Source organism: Onychomys torridus, chromosome 8 (genome assembly GCF_903995425.1).
Source record: "Onychomys torridus chromosome 8, mOncTor1.1, whole genome shotgun sequence".
Taxonomy (NCBI): domain Eukaryota; kingdom Metazoa; phylum Chordata; class Mammalia; order Rodentia; family Cricetidae; genus Onychomys; species Onychomys torridus.
In genome coordinates this window covers 42760907-42782164 of record NC_050450.1, presented here as the reverse complement: position 1 = coordinate 42782164, position 21258 = coordinate 42760907, and the positions used below count along the sequence as shown (strand labels likewise).

General features: G+C 39.3%; 1 protein-coding gene across 17 annotated transcripts in view; it reads right to left on the bottom strand.

Moving 5' to 3' along the window:
• Rapgef6 (Rap guanine nucleotide exchange factor 6) overlaps positions 1-21258 on the bottom strand; it is a 180525-nt gene that overhangs the window by 45240 nt on the left and 114027 nt on the right. For 7 of the 17 annotated variants that reach the window (XM_036195112.1, XM_036195122.1, XM_036195128.1 and 4 more), the window contains 4 exons: positions 14275-14515; positions 10355-10366; positions 7771-7928; positions 5249-5263 (listed from right to left, as the gene is read on the bottom strand). In XM_036195112.1, coding sequence (XP_036051005.1) covers positions 5249-5263; positions 7771-7928; positions 10355-10366; positions 14275-14515 — 426 coding nt within the window. Of the gene's footprint in view, positions 1-5248; positions 5264-7753; positions 7929-10354; positions 10367-14274; positions 14516-21258 lie in introns of those variants that run through there. The other 10 variants (XM_036195119.1, XM_036195117.1, XM_036195124.1 and 7 more) reach the window with 4 other exon arrangements.

Here is a 21258-nt window from a genome sequence, read left to right as displayed (position 1 = left end):
GCTTCTAATCATTAAGCCATCTCTCTAGCCAACAAGTTGTTTTTTAATAAGGGTGAAGGGATAGTAGTCCATATGTATTGCGTGTGTGTGTGTACACACAAGCGCAGGTGCTACTGGAGCCTAGATGCACTGGGTCTCCTTAGAGCCAACCATGATAGGATTACATTTTCTATCATGACAAAGGATATGATAAAGACCTCCTACAGTAGATAAAACTTTGTCCTTACAAGGAATCTGACCAGCTCTTCAGTGACAACACTCAAAAGGCCTTGAAAAGGCATGTATATTCTCCAGGTCTTGAAAACAGTTTCCAATCCTTCCCCAGAGGTTGTGTTTTATAATCTTAGAATGTGAGACAGCAAATATGGCCATGCCTCCATTAAAACTGTTTATTACCTTATTATTATCATTATTATTTTTTGTCTTCCTGCTATTTGGAAAGGCTTTTCTCTTCAACACTTTGGTTTTTTTTGTTTTGCTTTGTTTTTGTTTCCTGAGACAGGGTCTCTCTATGTAATATTGGTGGTTCTGGAGCTCGGTATGTAGACCAGGCTGCTTTTACACTCACAGAGACCCCTCTGCCTCTACCTCCCAAGCGTCAGGATTTTAAAGGCGTGAGCCACCACATCTAGCTTCCAATACTTCTTGGCACCACCCGTGTTTCCTCCTGAGTCATATTAAGACACCATACTACATAAAGTAGCAATCGTTTTCCTAGCTTTTATTGTTTTTATGTTTGGGGGCATGTGATTTGTGTTTCTGTTTGTATGTGAGTTTGTGAGTGTGTGCATGTAGAGCTAGAGGGTAACATTAGTTACCTTTTTCAATGATTCTCTACCTGTCTTTTGAGGAAGGGTCTCTCACTGAACCTGGAGCTCCTTGATTCTGCTAGACTGATCAGTCAGTGACAACCCCAGAGACCTTCCTACTCCCTACTTCTCCAGCCGAGATGATTGGTGTGTACTGCAGCACTCAAGCGTCATCTCTCCAGCCCATTTTCTAAGTTTTATATTAAATTTACTTGATTTTCTTAAGAGGAAAGTATTTAAATGTCCATATTATTAAACACTTCAAACTCTGTTCTGTGATTCTGTTTCTAGCAAATAAGTAATATAGATATGTTCCTATGATACGCATGTATAAACATTTCCTCCTTCTGTCTTGCTTCTCTTCCAAGGGAAGAGCTCACACCTCAGAATAATGCTTACTGCAATGACAGACACTACAAATGAAGAGCGACATGACAGCATAAACAAATGCTAAGTTTCCATATGAAAATAAGTTGCATTTACAAATAGGAATATTTATTGCTGTGACTACTGATGATGGCAGTAACTTTATCCTGTTTATTCAACACTGTTTCTTAGCACCACATGCATCATTAGTTTAAAAAAACAACAACAACAAAAAAAAACCACCTGTCTCAAAAGGGAAGATGAGGATAATGAAACAAGCATAGCAGGAAATAATTCTACCGAATAAAATACCCTCACGCCCTCGTGCCCTGAAAATGAAAACAAGAAAGAAATCAGCTCCCATGACTAAAAGATTCAAATGAATATACATGGATGTAATTCTACTTGCTCTGGGTCAAGTTCATGTACTCAGTAGTCTCTGTTCTAGAAAGAGGTACCAAGCTGTCTTTCTTTGACATATTTAAAGATCAGAGTCAACAATATTTCTTGCTCAGATTTCTAGCCAATGAGTGAGTCTCTAATGTGTAGCTAATAGCAGCATCATTCTTGAACTTATGTAACTTAAGGTTAGACAGTTTTATAATTCACCCAAATAAGGCATGCTTCTCTGCCTAGTGCTAGAAATTACTGTCAGCAAATGGAAGTCTGGTTGTCACAAGGAAAGTGAACAAACAAAAGAACTAAACTGTACTTGCTTGTCCCTACAGTCTTCATGAACTGGGCACTAAGCTCCAAAAGAGGATTTCTCTGATAGAGCTTTGGAGGCTAAGCCTCACTCAGCAAGAGATCCTCGCTGACCTTGAGGGCATGGCAAATGTCTATACCATTATTACCATCTTTAGGAAAATATATTCACACACAGGTAGAGATTTGCACAACTTCACTCTCTGTTTTGGGGAAGGAACACAAAGTTGTGTATCTTGAACAAGGCTAAAAAGCTGTACTTTCTAAAGCCATTTGTTCCCCAGATGAAAAGACAAATTGTTCTGTAGTCACATAACAGAAAGTCAAGTATTAAAAAAAGGTGCTAGAAAAAATCTGTAAATAGGATTACCCAAAGGCATCACAACCAAAACGCTGATGAATCTGCCAATGTCACGAAAACCAACCTAGAAACCAGTGAGATCAGAAGAAAACAATTTCTCTTCATTGGTACCAGCAAGAGTATAACTTTTGTTTATTTTAGAATCACTGTACATACATTACAAACACACTACCAGATGAAGAATCATAGACAGAGCCAAACACAGTATTTGGCTCATGACAGATATACTCATGATATGGAATTAGATTAACAGTAAATATAAGATCAAGAGAATCAAACAGGAAAAATGATTTAATCACCTTAAATTCTAGTCATGAAGCAAAAATGCATACACAAAAATTCCATAAAAAAAGAAAAGTTCCGTTCTTGGGGTGGTGATGGTGGTATTGGGCATCAAACACAGGGCTTTTATATATGCTAGGCAAGAGCTTTGCCACTAAGCTATCATTGCAGTCCCAGAAAGACATGCTTTAAAAGACCTTGGAAGTGTACAGTATTTGTTAGCAGAGATTCATAATTTTTATCTATATACTTGATTTGTTTATTTATTTTGTGTGACTGGTATATAGGTGGTGGGTGGGGCAAACATGTGCCACAGCACTTATGTGGAAAGCAGAAGAAAATGGGAGTTGGTCTCTCTCTTTCCACCATGTGGGTCCCAGGGACAGAATTTAGGTGGGCAGGCTTAGTGGCAAGTATGCTCTTACCTGCTGAACCATCTCATCAGCCCTCAGATTTTATTTTTATGTTTTTATAATACATGCTTAAAAAAAAGATTTATTTACTATGTATACAGTATTCTGCTGGCATGTAGGCCTGCACACCAGAAGAGGGCACCAGATCTCATTACAGATGGTTGTGAGCCACCATGTGGTTGCTGGGAATTGAACTCAGGATCTCTGGAAGAGCAGCCAGTGCTCTTAACCTCTGATCCCTCTCTCCAGACCCTCAGATTTTATTTTAAGAAAACAAATTAGATAAATGAAACAAACAGAAACTCCAGATATCTGGACTTTGTTTGAAGCTAGAAACACATTTCTGGAGTGCTAACTTAATTTATTTTTAAAGATTATTTTATTTATTTGTATATGTGTGTGCTTGTCTGTACTGATGAGCACCACGTTCGAGCAGTTCCACTGAATCCCATGGAACTGACTCTGGATCCCCGAAAGAACAGTCATTGCTCGTAACAGCTGAGCACTGCTCCAGTCTCTAGAATGATAACTTTAATTTGGTATGTATAAAATAAATAAATACTTTTAGGGAGCTGGGTGTGGTGGTGTACACTTGGGAGGAAAAAGCAGGCAGATCTGAGTGAGGGGCAGCCTGGTTTACCTAGCAAGTTCCAGGACAACCAGGGCCGCACACAGAAACCCTGTTTCAAAAACAAAGCTTTTTAAGGAGGTACTGACCTTGAGATTACACTAAATACAGAATAATTTTTCAGGTATTTAGAAGGATCTTTAAGGAAATAAAGTTTACTTTTTCATTCTCTACATTTTTCTTTGCTGAGCACTTGTACATCTGCAGTGCTCCAGGTGGTGAAAATATAGTGGTAAAGGAGGCATGGTTCAAGGAAAGACGGTGACATGCAGGACAGCTTACAAGGTGACTAGGGCATGTGCTAACACACACATCAAAGGTTATGGTAGGCCAGGCAGTGGTGTCACACACCTATAATTCCAGCACTCGGGAGGCAGAGGCAGGCGGATCTCTGTGAGTTCGAGGTTAGCCTGGTCTACAGAGTGGGTTCCAGGAAAGGCGTAAAGCTACACAGAGAAACCCTGCCTCAAAAAACCAAAAACACAACAACAACAACAACAACCAAAAGGTTATGGTAGGCTAGAAAAGGCCAAGAACTGCCGGACTGGCCCTACTCATATCAAGGGCTAAATTGTGAGTATTTTACTCATTTTAAGGTACTTTTATGAAACAAAACTTTCCATAAAACAATGCAAACACAAAACAGGTGGGAATCCATAAACACAAAGACTTAGCAAAAACTTAAATGCCCATGACTGGAGGCTAGTTAAAAGAATTTTACCATCTCTTTAATAACAATGTTAGCAGAACATCACATCCAGATACACAAATATTTAAGGAACTCTGTTACATAAAATGGTGAGTGGAAGTGTGAACCATCTCATTTAAATCAAAGGGATCAATCAGTACCACATTTTACATTCAATGAAATTTGTGAAAAGATCTAAGTAAATTAGTCACTGTAAATTGTGAGGGGTGGAGACACTTGTATTTACCCTTTCTCTAAAGTTTTACTTAAAAACAAGTGTATGATATCTGTAATTATAATTAAAAAGCATCAAAAAGACTTTAAAGTACAGGAAAAATTAAGTTTGCTACATCAAATAAATAGGATTTCAGCTACTAAGTGAAAAAGTAACCAAAAAGAGCTCTGTATGTGAAGTTCAGATTCAAATTTTATTTAGTCATGCTGAATTTTTTTTATTTTTTATTTTTTTTTTTGAGACAGGTCTTATGTAGCCCAGGCTGGCCTCAAACTTGCCATGTAGCTGAGAATGGCCTTGAACTTCTGAACTAACACTAACTTCTGGGATTACAAGCCCGTGCCACTATGACAGCTATGAAAGCTGCAGAGACTTAACTCAGGCCTTCTACATTCTAAGCCAGCACTCTAACTAAGCTTCATTCCCACCTCCATACTCTGAATTCCTTAAGCTTTAACTTACGTTACATGAAAAAATACTTCCACAAGCATTCCACGACACATGCTCATCTACACACACACAACAACAAAGAAAATAAAATAAAATTTCAAAAACCCACAAGTTGTGAAATGGCGTGTGCATTCTGACTCTATGAAGACAAGAACACACAGTTATTGACAATAAGAAAAGGGTTCCCAGCAGTGAGCGCTACCTCTCAAGTGAAAGAACTCTGCTTCCTACTTCACTGACTTCTCTATCCTATGATCTTTTTGAAAATAACCAACTACACACAAAAGACAAAAGAATACTAAAATACTTACAGTAAAAACCAACAGCTGTAGGCAGCAAAAATAAAGCAAAATTATAAAAAGTCAGCAATCAAATCAAACTATTCAGTAGTTCTGCAGCTTGGCCTGCATGGTGACTATGATCCAATAAGAACTCTATACATACAGAATCACAAACATCAATAAATGCTGCCTAAGGACACATGCTCCCTGCAGTCAAGTGTGTGCCCAGAGTAAGTTTTTTTAGCATTGCTGTTAAATGTAAGAAGCTGAATTTGAAACTGGTAATAATTTTTCCCAAGAAAAATACAAATAACATATTACTAGGTAAGTCTCTCAAAAAGCTGTACATCTGGGGGTCCCAAACGTGAACTATCTGATAGGCGTGTCCAGCTGTGTCACTGACATGCACTTATGCTGCAGCCTCAGCTGCATTATACTTTCTCTATGCAGATTTAAAAAGCATGCCTTAATCCCAGCTCTCGGGAGGCAGAGGCAGGCTGATCTTTTTGAGTTTGAGGCCAGCCTGGTCTACAGAGCGAGATCCAGGAAAGACACAAAGCTACATAGAGAAACCATATCTCGAAAAAAACCAAAAAAAAAAAAAAAAAAAAAAAAAAAAAAGGAAGGAAGGAAGGAAGGAAGGAAGAATGAATCTCTGAGTCCTCTCAAGATGTTGTCAGGATAGAAGTGAGAACTAATCTGAGAGCAATTTGAGCACCTGCTCCTTAGTTCTACAGGTGGAACACTGTCTACCTACTTTGTCCAGGTCTCGCTCTTCTTCCCTTAAGTCCTTCTTTATTCCTTCAGCATCACTGTCTAATTATTTACTCATTTATTTTTGTGTATGCATGCATGTGGAGGGCAGAGGATGACAAGCAGGAGACAGTTCTTTCCTACCACATGGGTTCCAAGGTCAAAACTCTGATTGTCAGACTTGGCAGCAAGTGCCTTAACTTTCTGAGGCATTGTGCTGGACTGTCTTCATCTCTAGTATCTGTAAATGCTTAGGACAGCAATACAGCCATAAGACCAGCAAATCCATAAAATCACATGCCCTTTCTAAATAACTGCTTTCAAAAATATGCATATTTAGATTATTCTCTGGGAGCATTAAAAATCTTTTATGTGTGAATAGAGTGTAAGATATACCACTGTAGATAGAACACATACACACATAGAAAGACAGATTTTGATTCTACCACATGATGAAGATGAGAAGTCATTAAAATGTGCTGAAGTGATGGTAGGAGGGATCTGGGCTTGAGCACTGGAGAATAATAACACATCAGAGTAAGAAACAGCGCACTGGATATGCAGAGAGAACCTAAAGGTGGCAAAGCACACGGAGGCAGTCTAAAAGCACGCACCACTCTCAAGAAATGTTGAAGCAATAGGTTGTCAGAACAGGTGGCTAGAAAGAAGGTCCATCCCCAAAGCACGTCCTCATCCTGATACAGGCATTTATTCCATATGACAGAACTGAACCCAGCCTGCTCTCTTCCTGCTTCTTTGACACCTTAGTGCTTACCTTCCTAAAAGGAAAGACTTAATTTTATATACTGGCAGCCAGTTCTGTTTTTATTTCTGATTGTCTCCTGACACAACCCTCACTAATACGGGAACTGCTAGAACTTTCAAAGCAAAGCAATGATTCTGTTCTACACAATCTTGACAACCTTACAGGAAGAATGATGTGCAACATCAGCTTGCGAAGCGCAGTAACTCAAGCATGAGTAGGGAATGGAAGGAAACAATGCACACAACTACTTTCATTAGTCTGTGTTTTTGTTAAACCTTGGGAGCTTTTAGGATGTTATAAAACAAAACAAGAAATAATGTACAGTACAACCTTCAGTAAATGTTTTCTGCTGTGTTAAAGGGTTTTTATTTAAGCTGCTATAGGAAAACAAACTTTATAAACATACTTATATTTTCTTTTGGGCATTAAAATATTTGTGATGAACTCCCTCTGTGCATTAGAACTGAAAACTTAGGCTGAATCAGAAACACTCTGAGGGATCATTTCCCCTGTCTCCCTTGGATTCAATTACATATTCAGTTTTTAATTTTGTCTTTTCTTGAAAAGAAAAGTGATGTACGGTATATAATCCATTCTTTACAATGAAATTTTAGATCATGTACTTATGTGACATTTTTACACCTCTGGGCACCAAGACAAACAAAAAACAACTTGATGTTTCACACTGAAAATCATTAGCAGTGAAAAAAAATGTTAAACTCTGATAATAATTCTTGACCAAACCAAAACCTAAACCACCCCTCCACAACACCCCCACCCCCCAAAAAACCCAAAACAACTTCAGCTTCAGGTGCTGAAATAAAATACCACTGAGGTTCTTTTATTATGAAGTTTCAGTTTAGAAGGCAGTAACCTGCTTTGGTAAAAAGACAATTTTCCCTGGCTTTTTGCATGAAGTCAAAACCCACAGGTAAAATCTGCAGGCAAATCCAGTATTTGTGGTACAAGGCTCAAGTGACTGTGTATTAGAAAGATACCAATCTGGCCACATGATGTCACATGGAAATATTACCTGAAGGATTGGAAAAGTCCAACATGCTGGTGGTGGGCTGCAAGAGATCTGGGCTGCTGGATGAGAGAGTTCCAGGAATTGGCATTATAGCCAGGCTGTGCCTACAGTGCCTGGTTCCCACAATGCTGTCATCTTGTGATTGGCTTAGGCCTCCATCACTTCAAAAGAAAGACATATATCACTTTCAAGTATTAGAGGGCACTTACATAGCAAACAATTTGGATTCCTATGCACAAAGGCATAACAAAATCAATTCAGTGTGATGACTTAACCAGTTAAGATTAAAGCATTTCAGCAACCAAAGAGTAATTATAATGAAGAAAGCAATGAAATATTTTTGAAAATTACATTAAAATGAAAGCAATTCTACTATATCACAAATAATGTTGATTTTTTTTCCTCTGGTTTTGGTCGAAGAACTCAATCTGAATGTTTAGGGACTGCTTGAAATTTGCCAGTCTCAAATTTCAAATATATTTACCGAGCTATACATAGCCACACCACAGGAAGTGCCACTCCAAACACATGATAATCACAAGATGATTGAAGTCAGTAAGAGTTAGTTCTCTTTTAAGGTCTCAAAAACACGTATTAACTAAAAAGCCATTACCTAGGGCAACAAGAAATTCTTCTTTTAAAACACTTAGAATCGTTACACAGGAAATTCTAAAATCAATTGAAGGAAAAATATAAACACTGTCAGTTAAACTTCATGTATTTCCCCATAAGAGTTTTCTCCCTAAATTCATGTATGTTGAAATGTGTTCCTTAGTATCTATTTCCATGTAAATTTTACTCAGCACAGCCTCCTGTACTGTTCTTGCTATGCAACAGAGGATCACAAAACACTTACCTACTGTCATGGAAAAGATTAAACTACAATCTAAAAAAAAATGAGTGATATGGAATATATAGAATATATTGAAGCAAAATATAAGATTTAGGCAGATTATGAAATAAAACAAGATGATGGAGAGTAACGGGCTATTAATAGCAAGAAAAAGACAGCCAGGACAAGAGAAAGCTGTACAGTTAGGGAGGCATGAGGGGTGGCATGGAAAGAACACACTGTGATGGCAGACAGACGGTTAACTAGCTGGTTGTCTGATGTGGCTTCCTTTCTCTAGCCTGCCATTGGTTGAAGGACTACTGTAGGGACTAAGTCAGCTAAAGTACATGAAAAAGGACATTCCTATTCTTCTTCTTCTTTTTTTTCCAAGACAGGGTTTCTCTGTGTAGCTTTGCGCCTTTCCTGGAACTCGCTTTGGAGACCAGGCTGGCCTCAAACTCACAGAGATCCACTTGTCTCTGCCTCCCGAGTGCTGGGATTAAAGGCGTGCGCCACTACCGCTGGGCTGATATTCCTATTCTTATGAAGAGAGTCAAGTACTTTTATCAGATTAAAATGAGAAAATGAGAGCAATTCCAAACTAGAGAGGAGGAACATTTACTTTTAACTGACAGTGAGAAGTAGAGGCACAATAATACAACGGATACAAATAATGTTATTTATTCCCAGGGAGAAACATCAATCTACTCTTGGGGAGAAGAAAGGTTCTATTTGGTAAGTAATTCCTGCTTGCCCTAAACTAGTTCTCTACAACTTGGTCGGCACTGCTGGCTGTCACAAATAAACATTTGAAGATTAGCTAAGAGGAGAAAAGAAATGATGTCGTGTATTTAAATCATAAAAAGTATAAAGGTGTATGTTTAAAGAATAGTCTTTCTCTGGGGCGGTGGTGGTACACGCCTTTAATCCTAGCACTCGGGAGGCAGAGCCAGGTGGATCTCTGTGAGTTCGAGGCCAGCCTGGGCTACAGAGCGAGTTCCAGGAAAGGAGCAAAGCTGCACAGAGAAACCCTGTCTCAAAAAACCAAAATAAAAAATAAAAATAATAGTCTTTCTTTAACTGATTTCTGAAAACAAACACACCAGTGTTTGGACTCATAAGGTCAGGTAACTGAACCCAAGGAAATAAACCTTTAACGAGGTGATCTACTCTCATTAACAAAGCAGAACAAACTACAACACAACTAAAATTAGCATTACTTTTTGATACAGGGTCTCATGTAGCCTTGGGTGTCTTTCAACATTCTACTAGTGAGAATGAATTTGAATGCCTGATCCTCCTGCCTCCTCCTCCAAAGGGTTGGTATTCCATGCTTGCAGCACCACATCCAGCTTATGTGGTGCCTGGGATCAAACCCACAGCCTTTCAGATGCTGGGCAAGCACTCTGCCAGTTAAGCCATGTCCCCAGCACTAAGTCAGAATTTTTTGTTAAAGGGAATTCACTATAGAGACAAAGTCCACAGAAGATTAAAAATTCTTATTAACTACTGTTGTCATTGAGGCCATTTAACATTAATTCTCCCCTTCAATAATCAACAGATATAACACTATCTAGTTATACTCATGTAATTGCAGGCTACAAATTCATGGTAATTAGGGTGTGAGCATGTAGAGATGAAAACTCTGTCATGCACAATTCAAGCTATGACAGAAATGAAACAATTGGCAAAAAAATCCATGCTTAAAGTTGAACTGATAAAGCCTATTTGAGAAATAATTATGTCATTTCTTACCAAAACAGTCTCCTGAGAGGTGATGCAGTAACAGAAACAAGACATTTTTGAAGAATTCCTCAGTAATTAGTTCCCTGACACTAAATTTATTTAGAATAAAAGCAATTAGTTTCATAATGAAACCAAAGAGGCCACAAAACAGCAACAATGTGCATATGAAAAATAATTCCAATATTAAAAGCAAACAAAAATTATACTGACATTTGGAGAGAAAAATAGTCTTGATGCACAAAACAAAGCAGTGTATTTCTAGAAAGATACAGAATAAAAGTTCAGTGCAAAAACAAAAACAAAAACAAAAACAAAACAAAAACCCAGAAAAACAAAAAAGGAAATTTCCTGAACAGCCAAATATTCTCAGGTTAATAAAAAGTGTACTTTTATGCCACAGTTTACAGATGTCCCTTGGATCAATAACTTATTTTCACTTTGACTTTTAAGAATAATGTTCCACTTTAAAAGTATGCAATTGCTTGGGATTTAAGTGTTATCTACCTTTATCAGAAGTATCTACTTATTTTACATTCTTTCCGTCTTGCTCCCACAAATGCTTTGACAGCTTCTCTGGGACTATGTGGGGAGGAGTCTGTCTTCATGCCTCTCCTATGGAGTTGTGGCGCACAGGAGATAATCAGAAATTATAGAATTAAATTTATTATTACTTTTTGAACAGGGATTCTCTTTGTAGCCCTGGCTGTCCTGGAACTTGCTCTGTAGACCAGTTAGCCTCTAACTCAGAAATCTGCCTGCCTCTGTTACCCTAGTATAGATATGAGGTAGATCACTGAATCTACTCTGAGAAAAAAGATGAAGAAATAATAGGATAAATGGGTAGATTCACTGAATCTACTCTAAAAAGAAAAAAAAGATATAAAAATGACAAAAGGTAGATTACTGAATCTGTTATGAAAAGAAAAATACTTTTAAAAAGGAACTACTTGTTTTAAACAGGGTAAGTAATGAAAATTTTTGTCTGAGTTTATCAAATGTTACTGGACTGGACATTGTTATACATAATGGAGTTTTTCGCCTGAATCTGTCAAATGTTAATGGACTAGACATCATTAATGTAATCTTGACTGTGTATATTGTATATACTTATTGGATATGATTTTTCTTGTATTAGTTATAAGCTTTTTTAAATTTTAGACAAAAACAAGGGAAATGTGGTGGGTATTGTGTTCCCTGAAATACTGTGTGTTCCCCGAAATAAACATATCTGGGGTCAGAGAACAGACAGCCACTAGAACAGAGCCAGAAATGGTGGCTAGAAAATGGGAAGAGTAAGCCATAACAGAAGTTGGGCGGTGGTGGTACACACCTTTAATCCCAGCACTTGGGAGGCAGAGCTAGCCAGATCTCTGAGTTCAAGGCCACTTTAGGAACAGCTAAGCATGGTGACCCACGCCTTTAATCCCAGGGAATGGGGGCAGAAAGAAAAAGGTATATAAAGCGTGAAGACCAGGAACTAAAGAGGAAAAAGCATGTAGTTAGTTAAGCTTTGGAGCAACACAGTTCAGCTGAGATTCATGTGGAGGAGGACTCAGAAGCTTCCAGCCTGAGGAAATAGGATCACCTGAGGAACTAACAAGGTGAGATAGCTGTGGCTTATTCTGCTTCTCTGATCTTCCAGCATTCACCCCAATAACCTGCCTCCGGTTTGTTCTTATTAATAAGAACGCTTTAAGATTCATGCTACACCCTAGTGCTGGGATTAAAGGTGTACATTACCAGTACCTGGCAAAATTACTTAATTTTTAATTTCACTTAAAAGAATCCAAATGTTTATAGTAGAAAACTTGGAAGATACAGGAAGAAAGAGGGAAATCTTTTTTGTATTTTATATGTACTATACACACACACACACAGCAGATACTTGGCCATTTGTCCTTGTTAATTTTTGTGTCTAACATACCACTTAGCTAACCACTTTCTTGTACTTGTACTTTCAGTGTACTCCTAGCTCTTATGAGTACAAGACTACAGGAGTTTGAGGCCAGCATGGGCAATACAGCAGGGCATCATCATCGTCATCAACAAGCTCCATGGAAAGGGTGTTGTATCTTTGGATAAACATCTATATGGATCATTTGAACTTGAGTTCTCTATTATCTACTGACATCACAGTGATGGTTTCACCCATAAGTGACTTATGAGTTCCTCAGAAAGGGTGAATCTCTGTAGTGGTTTGAATCACTATGTCCCCTATAGGCTCAAATATTTGAACACTTTGTCCCTCAGTTGGTGGTACTGTCTAGGGAGGCTTAGATAGTGCAGCCTTGCTGGAGGAAGTACATCACTGGGAACAAACTTTGGGTGTTTATAGTCTCATTCCATTTCTTGTTTGTGTTCTCTGCAAAATGGCTAATCTGTTGGGTGAGTTTCTGAATGCTAGGCTTGTAACAGAAGTCCCTATGTCTAGCTAAACTGCACACTTTTGCCAAAAAAATATATATATAAAAATATATATATAAATGATATATATATCATTTGCTGGATGGGGTGGTGCATACCTGTTTCTAGCACTTGGGAAGAAGAGGCAAGGGGGCTGAAGAGTTTGAGATTAGGCAGGGCTACAATATGGCCGGAACTACATGGGGAGACCTTGCTTCAAAAAAAGGGCCAAGAACTAGTACTATGGTTCAATGGCAGAAAACTTGCCTTGCATGGGGAAGGCCTCTCAAAAACTGCAAGAAAAATTTATTCAAATTCACTTTAAATTGATTTGACTGTTAAAATAATAATACATGTTCTCAAAAACACAGAGTAGCTGATCAGACAGATAAAAATGAGCAAGTAGCTCTTATAAAACTGGCTTCAGAAATCTGTATGACTCTAATCTATCTCTTAGGATTTCAGTGACTGAAATGATTGACATTTTACTCTACTGCATGAATAGAAGAGATGTTTAGCACATTTTTATTCGTGCTTGTATTTAGCTAACAACTTCTTGAGGCATTAAGCAAAAAACTCAAAATGCTTACTGATTAATAAATGAAAAACTAAATAAAAATATATTCTGAATTTAAACAAACCCATTTCTAGTAGATTTTTTTTCCCCTTTGTTCCCAATATAAAGTCATCATGTGGGAAATGCTCAACTAACTGTCCCTGGTGACAGCAACTTCTGTCTCCTGCCATGAACTTGGAGTCTTCACCTAGCAACCTACTTCCTCTCTCCAAAGAATATGCATGCCATTGATTCAGCTGCTCAGAAAGGGTCACAGTTATAACAGTATCTGATTTAGATGATATATGACACAACTGTGCCACCAGTCACAACAATGTACACATTCCAGACCAATTGATCAGGGCTTCTGGAAATGAAACTCAAGATTATTACCTGCTAAAGAACTCTCCATGTGAATTATTTTCTGCTTTCTGGCCCTTAGATTTTTTTCCCCTTTCCACAGTGACTTCTGGTCATCTCAAACTCCCCAACCTCTTTAGTGTGGGCTACGCATTTAACAATCTTTTCACCCAGCCTCTACTGGTCTCGATGTTTGTGATATGTGTAATATTAAATATTTTTTCTATTTTAAAGTTATGTTTTAATAATCTACTCACCTTAATGAAAGCAGTGACTTAGAAATGAACGAGCAATAAGCTCTAGAAATGAGCAATCTAGCAATGAATGTGCCCCAAAATTCAACATGTCCAAATTTACAGATCTAGTGATTCAAATTGGACCCAAAACATAAAAATGCACAACACAAAAACAGTCTTTTCTAAAATTCACAACACTAAAAGCTACTAGACAGTGATAAATCCACAGAGATAATGGGGAGAGTTTTAGATTTTACTCATGTATTATTGAAGATTTTATGATGTATAAAACAAACATGACTCACATCTCTTATCCCTACAATAAAAACTTCAGTTAATATGACAACATGACACAAAAGATTGGTACTACCTACCTAAATAGTTTTGGAGGCAAGATACTAAATCGTGTTTTATCCAAAATCTTTCTGATTTTGTTTCTTCCCCCTGAAACGGTGTTCGCTTTAACTTTCTTATTTCCTTTCTCCTGTGATGTCTGCTCAATATCTCCTGGGACATCTTGGATTGAATGGCGATTACTTTTTTTTTCAGCAATTTTGGGAATATGAGGAACACCAGATTTCTCTTGTTCAGTCCTACTGAGCAATTCTTTGAACACTGTGGAAATAAACAAATTCATCATTTCCTTTTTCCTCATTAAAATGTTTTTATACCAACACATTTTAGGGAAAAACACTACTTTTTTTATCAGGTGCATACTCACTTTAAAATTATCTGCTAGATCCACAAAGTGAGAAAAATGAAGTCATTGGGAATAACAGAAAGGAAATGGGCAGCTGCCAGCATGTGTGAAAAACGTGCACTTTGAAATGAGACTGCCTGGCTTCATACATCTTACCACACTGAGCTGCGGCCCAGTCTGAGAGGTTGCTTTCCTTTGTCCTTTCCCCTTTCCTTCACTTCTTTCCTTTCTTGCTTTCCTCCCCACCATCCTTTTGCTGTTTTGACATAGGATTTTGCTTTACAGGTTGGGTTTGAACTCTCCGTTATCTCGGCCTCTCAAGTGCTGGGATTACATTATGTGTCACTCCACTGGGCTTGTTAAAACACCACCAGCACCCAAACGATATTAACTGTCTACACTTGTGGACACCAGGATGATATTCTATGCATTCACGCCCATGCATTATCATACCTTCCATTTTTGCACTCTCCCTCATGCCTTTCCTAGCTCGAATAATCTTAACACTGCTCTCAGGTGAGTACTGCTTTAGCTGCCACGAAGAGAGAACATGACACACTTGTCTTTGTTTGTCAAACTGGATCACCTTAGTGTAATGTTCCATCCACTTTGGCCAAGTGTCAAGATTTGACCTCTCTTATGGCTTAATACTCCTGAGTATTATATACCATCATCCTTTTACCTTTTAATGGGCCTTAAGCTGTCTTCTGATCTTAGCTATTTGTTAAAGCAGGAAAAAACAACATGCAGGGATCTCTGGTTTCTGACTTCATTTCCTGTGGCTATCCACTGAGGAGGGGGATAGCATCAGCACACACTAGTTCTACTGGTTAGCTGTATGAGGAACTTTTTGTTCTCTCTACATGAGTTACACTAAGTATTGCCACTGACAGTGTAAAGAGTTCCTACCCCATGGGCAGCAAACTAGAGCTGACCTTGTGGTCGGGATGTAGGTAAGCCAACCCTGAGGGTGCGAGAGCAGGAGAGCTGACAACCCCCACTCCCACCTACTATGTGGTGGCACGGGTGAGAGAGCTGGCCCTAGGGTCACAAGAGTGGGAGAACTAGCCCTGACCCTCACTGGCTGCACCTGGGAGAGCTGACACTCCCAGCCTCCCGTATGCTCTTTATAGTAATCAGGAGAGAGGACCCTTGCACCTCACCTGGGCAAAACAGCAGAGCTGCCCTGGTGGTGTGGGTGAGAAAGACGGGTTCTGAGGACCTGGGAGCAGGAGAACTGGCCCCGCTCCTTGCTGCAGGCTGCATTGGGTGAGCTAGATGAGGCAGTGCTGGAGAGTGAAGATGAGGGAAAGCTGGTGGACTGACCAACTCAGCTACCACCCAGGCCCAGAACCAGAGCTAAGAGATGGCCCACTCCAACATCCACCTCATCTGTGAACTGCTGGAACAGGCAAAGGGGATGAACCTACAGATCCAAAACAGTGGGCTCTTTACCACACAGGACAACAACAGGACAGGCAAGAGGAGCCCCAGCGAGAGCCCATTATTGGTGTATCAGTGGTGTAGCAGAAGCCAGGGTCCTTGAGCCAGACCAGTGACTCGTGGCAATGAACACTTGCAAGTAGATGAATGGACTAAAGGATAAACTGTGTGATGTAGCAGGCCACACTACAGTTTCCACAACAAGATTCTTCTCTCTCTCTCTCTCTCTCTCTCTCTCTCTCTCTCTCTCTCTCTCTCGTTTTGTTTGGTTTTTCTTTTAAATTTGGTTGTTTGTGGGGGAGGTTGCAAGGGCAGAGGGTGGATTCGAGGGGAGGTGAAGATAAGTGGGATTGGAATGAATGATGTGAAATCCACATGTAATCAATAAAAGTTAAAGAAAGCGTTTCTTTCCCATAATCTTCCTTATCAACACATACTTTTCCTTCTTTGTTTAAAGATACTTATGACAGAAGATAACTATGGTCTAGATTTACAGTTTTCTGACCATTAATAATATTGAGCACCTCCTCAAATATCTGTTTGGACATATTTGTTTTTTCTTTTGTGAAATGTTTGTTTAGATAATTTACTCATTAAAAAAACATTGGATTACTTGTTTCTTTTTCCCTTTTTTTTGGAGACAGTGTTTCATTATGTATCTCAGCCTCCAAGTCTTGCCCTTTCCTTTTTCCTTTCTTGTCTTACTGTTTTAGAGATAGGGTCTTAGGTAGCTCAGGCTAGCCTTGGAGTCCTCCTGCCTCCACATACCAGCTTCTTAAGTTTTTTTTAAAATACAGTCTGGATATTAAGCTTCTGTTAGAACTGCCAAATATTGTTTCCTATTCTGTAGGGTCTTCAACAAAGATGAGACTACAGTGTCAAACTATGATGCAAACATATGAAAATGACATTAACAATAAGCTTGGTTTTACTTTTATTTATGTGTATATATGAGTGTCTGCCCTGCGTGTGCATGTGCCTACTGAGTCCAGAAGGGGCATCCGATCCCCTGAATATGGAGTTACAGGTGGATGCTGCCTGATGTGGTTGCTGGGAACAGAACTTAGGTACTCTGGAAGAATGGCAAGTGAGTGCTGTTTAACCAGTGAGCCACCATCTCTCCAGCCCCAAGAGAGACATTTCACTTTGCCTTCCTGTCTGAGTCCTTTAGGATTCATCTTTGAAAGATATTTTGCTTTACTAAATTAAAGGTCCTTTCAGCTTCTAGTTTTAAAAAGTCACCTTTGTTTAAACCATTTGGCAAAAATAAAAGTAGCTTGTCAAGCTAAAATCAAGAAATTTATCCATTTAAGAATGTTTACTAACCTTTAAGTGGTATATACTACACCAAATGTCTGTATGTTTCTCTAGCTGTGGAACTTGCAGTCAGGTAAAATAATTGGTGTAGGGAGAACACTGCCTTGGAAGCTACTTAAGACAGTAGGAAAAGGAGCAGCCTTACCAAAGTTACTTTATGAGAGATTAAAAACAAGTGAGGTTTAAAGCAGACAAAGGAAGGGGTGGTGGAATGACTCTATGTAAGCATGACACTGAAAAGTCCCTGGGGTAGCAGAAGAAGAAATGAACAGACACTGAGGTAGAAAGACCAGGTAGCAGTACAGCACAGTACCCCAGCGTTCTGTTCTGAGGACAGAAGGGGCAGCAGATTCCTCTGAATGCAGCATGAGTGTACGATGACTCAATGGTTTAAAAGACACTTCTATCTTAGGTGGAGATGGTGGTACACACATGTAACCCAGCATTCAGGAGGAAGGGTGGTTGGTCTAGGCGACATAGTAAGTTTCAGTCTAGGCATGGTAGCACTGCAAGACCTTTGGTATCAAAAAAACAAAAACCAAACAACAAAAACCAAACCAAGAGAAGACAAACTAAGGCTCCCTACCCCATCCCCCTTTTTTTGAGCTAAAGATCAAACCCAGGGCCTTGTGCTTGCTAGGCAAGCACTCTACCACTGAGCTAAATCCCCAAACCGGAAAAATTAAATCCTTAAGAGAGATTTAAACGTACATTCTAGGGCTGGAAAGATGGCTCAGCTGTTAAGGGCTAGATTCACAACCAAAAAAAAAAAAAAAAAAAAAAAAAGTTACTCTAGAACCTAAAAGTTAAATTTCTAAAACTAAAATCATTCTACATTTTAAACACCAGAATGAATAGAGTACAAACAGGATCAAGGTTGACAAGATGGCTCAGTGGGTGAAGCTGCTTTGTCTTACAAGCCTGACAACCTGAATTTGGTCCTGGATCTGGCTGGTAGTGTTCATCTGTAACCACAGCACTATGGTGATTGGGAGGTGAAACAAGGCAATCACCATGAAGCATGTGGGCAGTTACCATGGGTATTCAGGGTGGTAGAAGCAAGAAAGACCCGACCTCAAAACAAGGGGGAAAGAGAAAGTTGTTCTCATGTCCACAAGTGTCTCAAACAACAACTTAAAAAAAAAAAAAAAACCCAAATAAAAACCTTATGTAGGGGGTTGGGGATTTTGCTCAGTGGTAGAGCGCTTGCCTAGCAAGTGCAAGGCCCTGGGTTCAATCCTCAGCTCTGGAAAAACAAAACAAATAAACAAAACAACCAAAACACCTAATGTAGGATACTACAGAAAATACTAGTCTCTGATTTGAAAAAGAGATAGAGAGGGGGTTTAAAGGCAGTATCTTAAGTGATAACAGCCACGAGAATTTTAAAACCAAGCAATACGTTTGAAGAGAAATGTGTAAGACCACCAAAACAGAGTCCCCCACCTTCAAAATTTTAATAAAGAATCCTTCTAATGCTTAGATCTTATGAAGAACAATGGTGCTTGTGGTTGTCTTGGGGGCTACAGGTCCAATCCTTGGTTTTTTAAAAGTTTTGCAATGCTACTCAGATCTGCCGTTTTGGGTCACAAAATGATTACACCTCAGACATGATGGAGGTTTATCTGCAACAGTGGTTCTTAAAAATCTACATTTCCCCCAATATTATCAAGCTCATAGTACACAGGCTGGGGGCATGTCAAAAAGTTCAGAATCAACTTTATGAGTTTGTCTTCCCCATTTTAGTTACTGTGGTGGTCTGAAAGACAATGGCCCCCATAGGCTCTCAGGGAGTGGTGCTATTTGAAAGGACTAGAACATGTAGAATTATTGGAGTAGGATGGCCTTGTTGGAGGAAGTCTGTCAGAAGTGGGCTTTGACATTCCATGCTCAAGCCAGGCCCATGGTCTCTCTCTTCCTGCTGCCTGCAGATCCAGATGAAGAACTCTTAGCTAACTCTCCAGCACCATGCATGCCTGAATGCCACCATGCTTCCTGCCATGATGATAATGGACTAACCCTTGGAATTTGTAAGCTAGCCCCAATCATAAGAGTTGTCAAGGTAGTACATTTAAATAGCATTGCAAAACTTTTGAAAACCATGACATGGTCATGGTGTCTCTTGACAGTAATAAATTTTGACTAAGACAGTTAACCTAGTTTTTTTTTTATTTTTAGGCTCCCTTGTATTTTGTCCTCTTAGGAGACCCTACAGAGTTGTGGTGATATGCTGTGTACCCCAATAAAGCTTACCCAGGGATCAGAGGACAAAGCCAGACACGAAATTAGACATAGAGGTCAGGCAGTGGTGGCACATACCTTTAATCTTATCACTTGGGAGGCAGAGATCCGTCTAGACCTCTGTGAATTCAGGGCTACACAAGAGAAACAGAGCCAGGCAGTGGTGACATACGTCTTTAATCTCAGGAAGTAATATGGCAGGACACAGAAAGGTATATAAGGTGTGAGGAAACAGGAACTCGCTCTCTTGAGGCTGAGAATTTTGTAGATAAGCTAGTGGCTGGCTGTTCTGCATCATCTTTGACCTTTCAGCTTTCACCCTAATATCTGGTTCTGGGTTTTTTAATTATAAGACATTTTAAGATTCGCGATAGGCAGAAGGACATAGAGAGGAGGAGGCGGGAACAGGCACAGTGGTACAAGATGAAGGAGTCCTTTCCCTAGAGGACTGGCTCTTATAGGCTTCTGCGGCAGCCTATTGTGACTGCTCTGTACTGCTCCAGATCATCATGGAGAACAAGGAAAGTGTAACAAGGGAGACTTCCTTCATTTCATTGGAGCCTAAAGATTTCCCGTTCTATTTCCTTAAGACACAGTAATCCAGGTCTCAAGTTCCTTTAGTCCACCTTGGGGGACTGTTACCAGGGAAGATAGTAAATTCACTAAGATGGTACACTGAATGCTTAAGTCCTTCTGTGGCCTGCCAGTTCTCAAATACCTGAGTCATGATTCGGTTTAGGTTTTACAGTTAAAATCAGTAGAAGAGGAAAGGTGACATGAATTTTTTAAAAAATATTTTTCTTTTTAAATAATTTATTTTTATTTTATATGCATTGATTTTTGCCTGCATGACATGTCTGTCTGAGGGTGTCAGAAGCCTTGGAACTGGAGTTACAGACAGTTGTGAGTTGCCCTGTGGGTGCTGGGAATTGAACCTAGGTCCTCTGAAAGAATAGTTAGTGTTCTTAATCACTGAACCATCTCTCCAGCCCCAGGTGACATGAATTTACTACATCTTATCCAGAAATGGAACCCCAAATTCTGTTCTTATTTCCACTTACAAAAGCTATTCTGGGGTGCATGCACTTCTGGCTCATACAGACTTTCCCCAGTACTTCAAAATCTTTAATTATTTCTGAAAAATCATTTTTTGGAAATAGCTTGCGCACAAACTTATGTCCCCCCCCCCCCCCCAGGCTCTTGACATTCAGAACCAGGAACAAAAACTTTCAAGTTTTTCTGGGTCTCCTTGAGAGGAAGCTACAGTTCGGTTCTATCTATTTGAGAGATTCTGTGAGAGTTCCAATTCTAAAAGGTGCTGCTGGAGTGTTCTGGTCTTTGGCAAGCACTGAACTATACTCCATCACTGTTCCTAAAAGTTGTTTCTTTCTCAATGATTTTTTTCCCCAACTTCCTGTTCTTGTTTCAAGAGATGAGGTTTTAAAATCACTAGACAGGTTTTCTGACCCTTCTTCGAATTAATTTTTCTTCCTCATAATCTGAAAAAGATTCTCTACGCCCATCTGCTGCTGCTTTACACTTGATGTCTGACCTGACTTTGTGACAGTGCCAGTCACTGTGAACATTTCCACAAATGTTCCAGAAATGTTTATTTGGGGTAGTCTTTGGTGTTCTGCTTGGCTGACTGCACTCTACC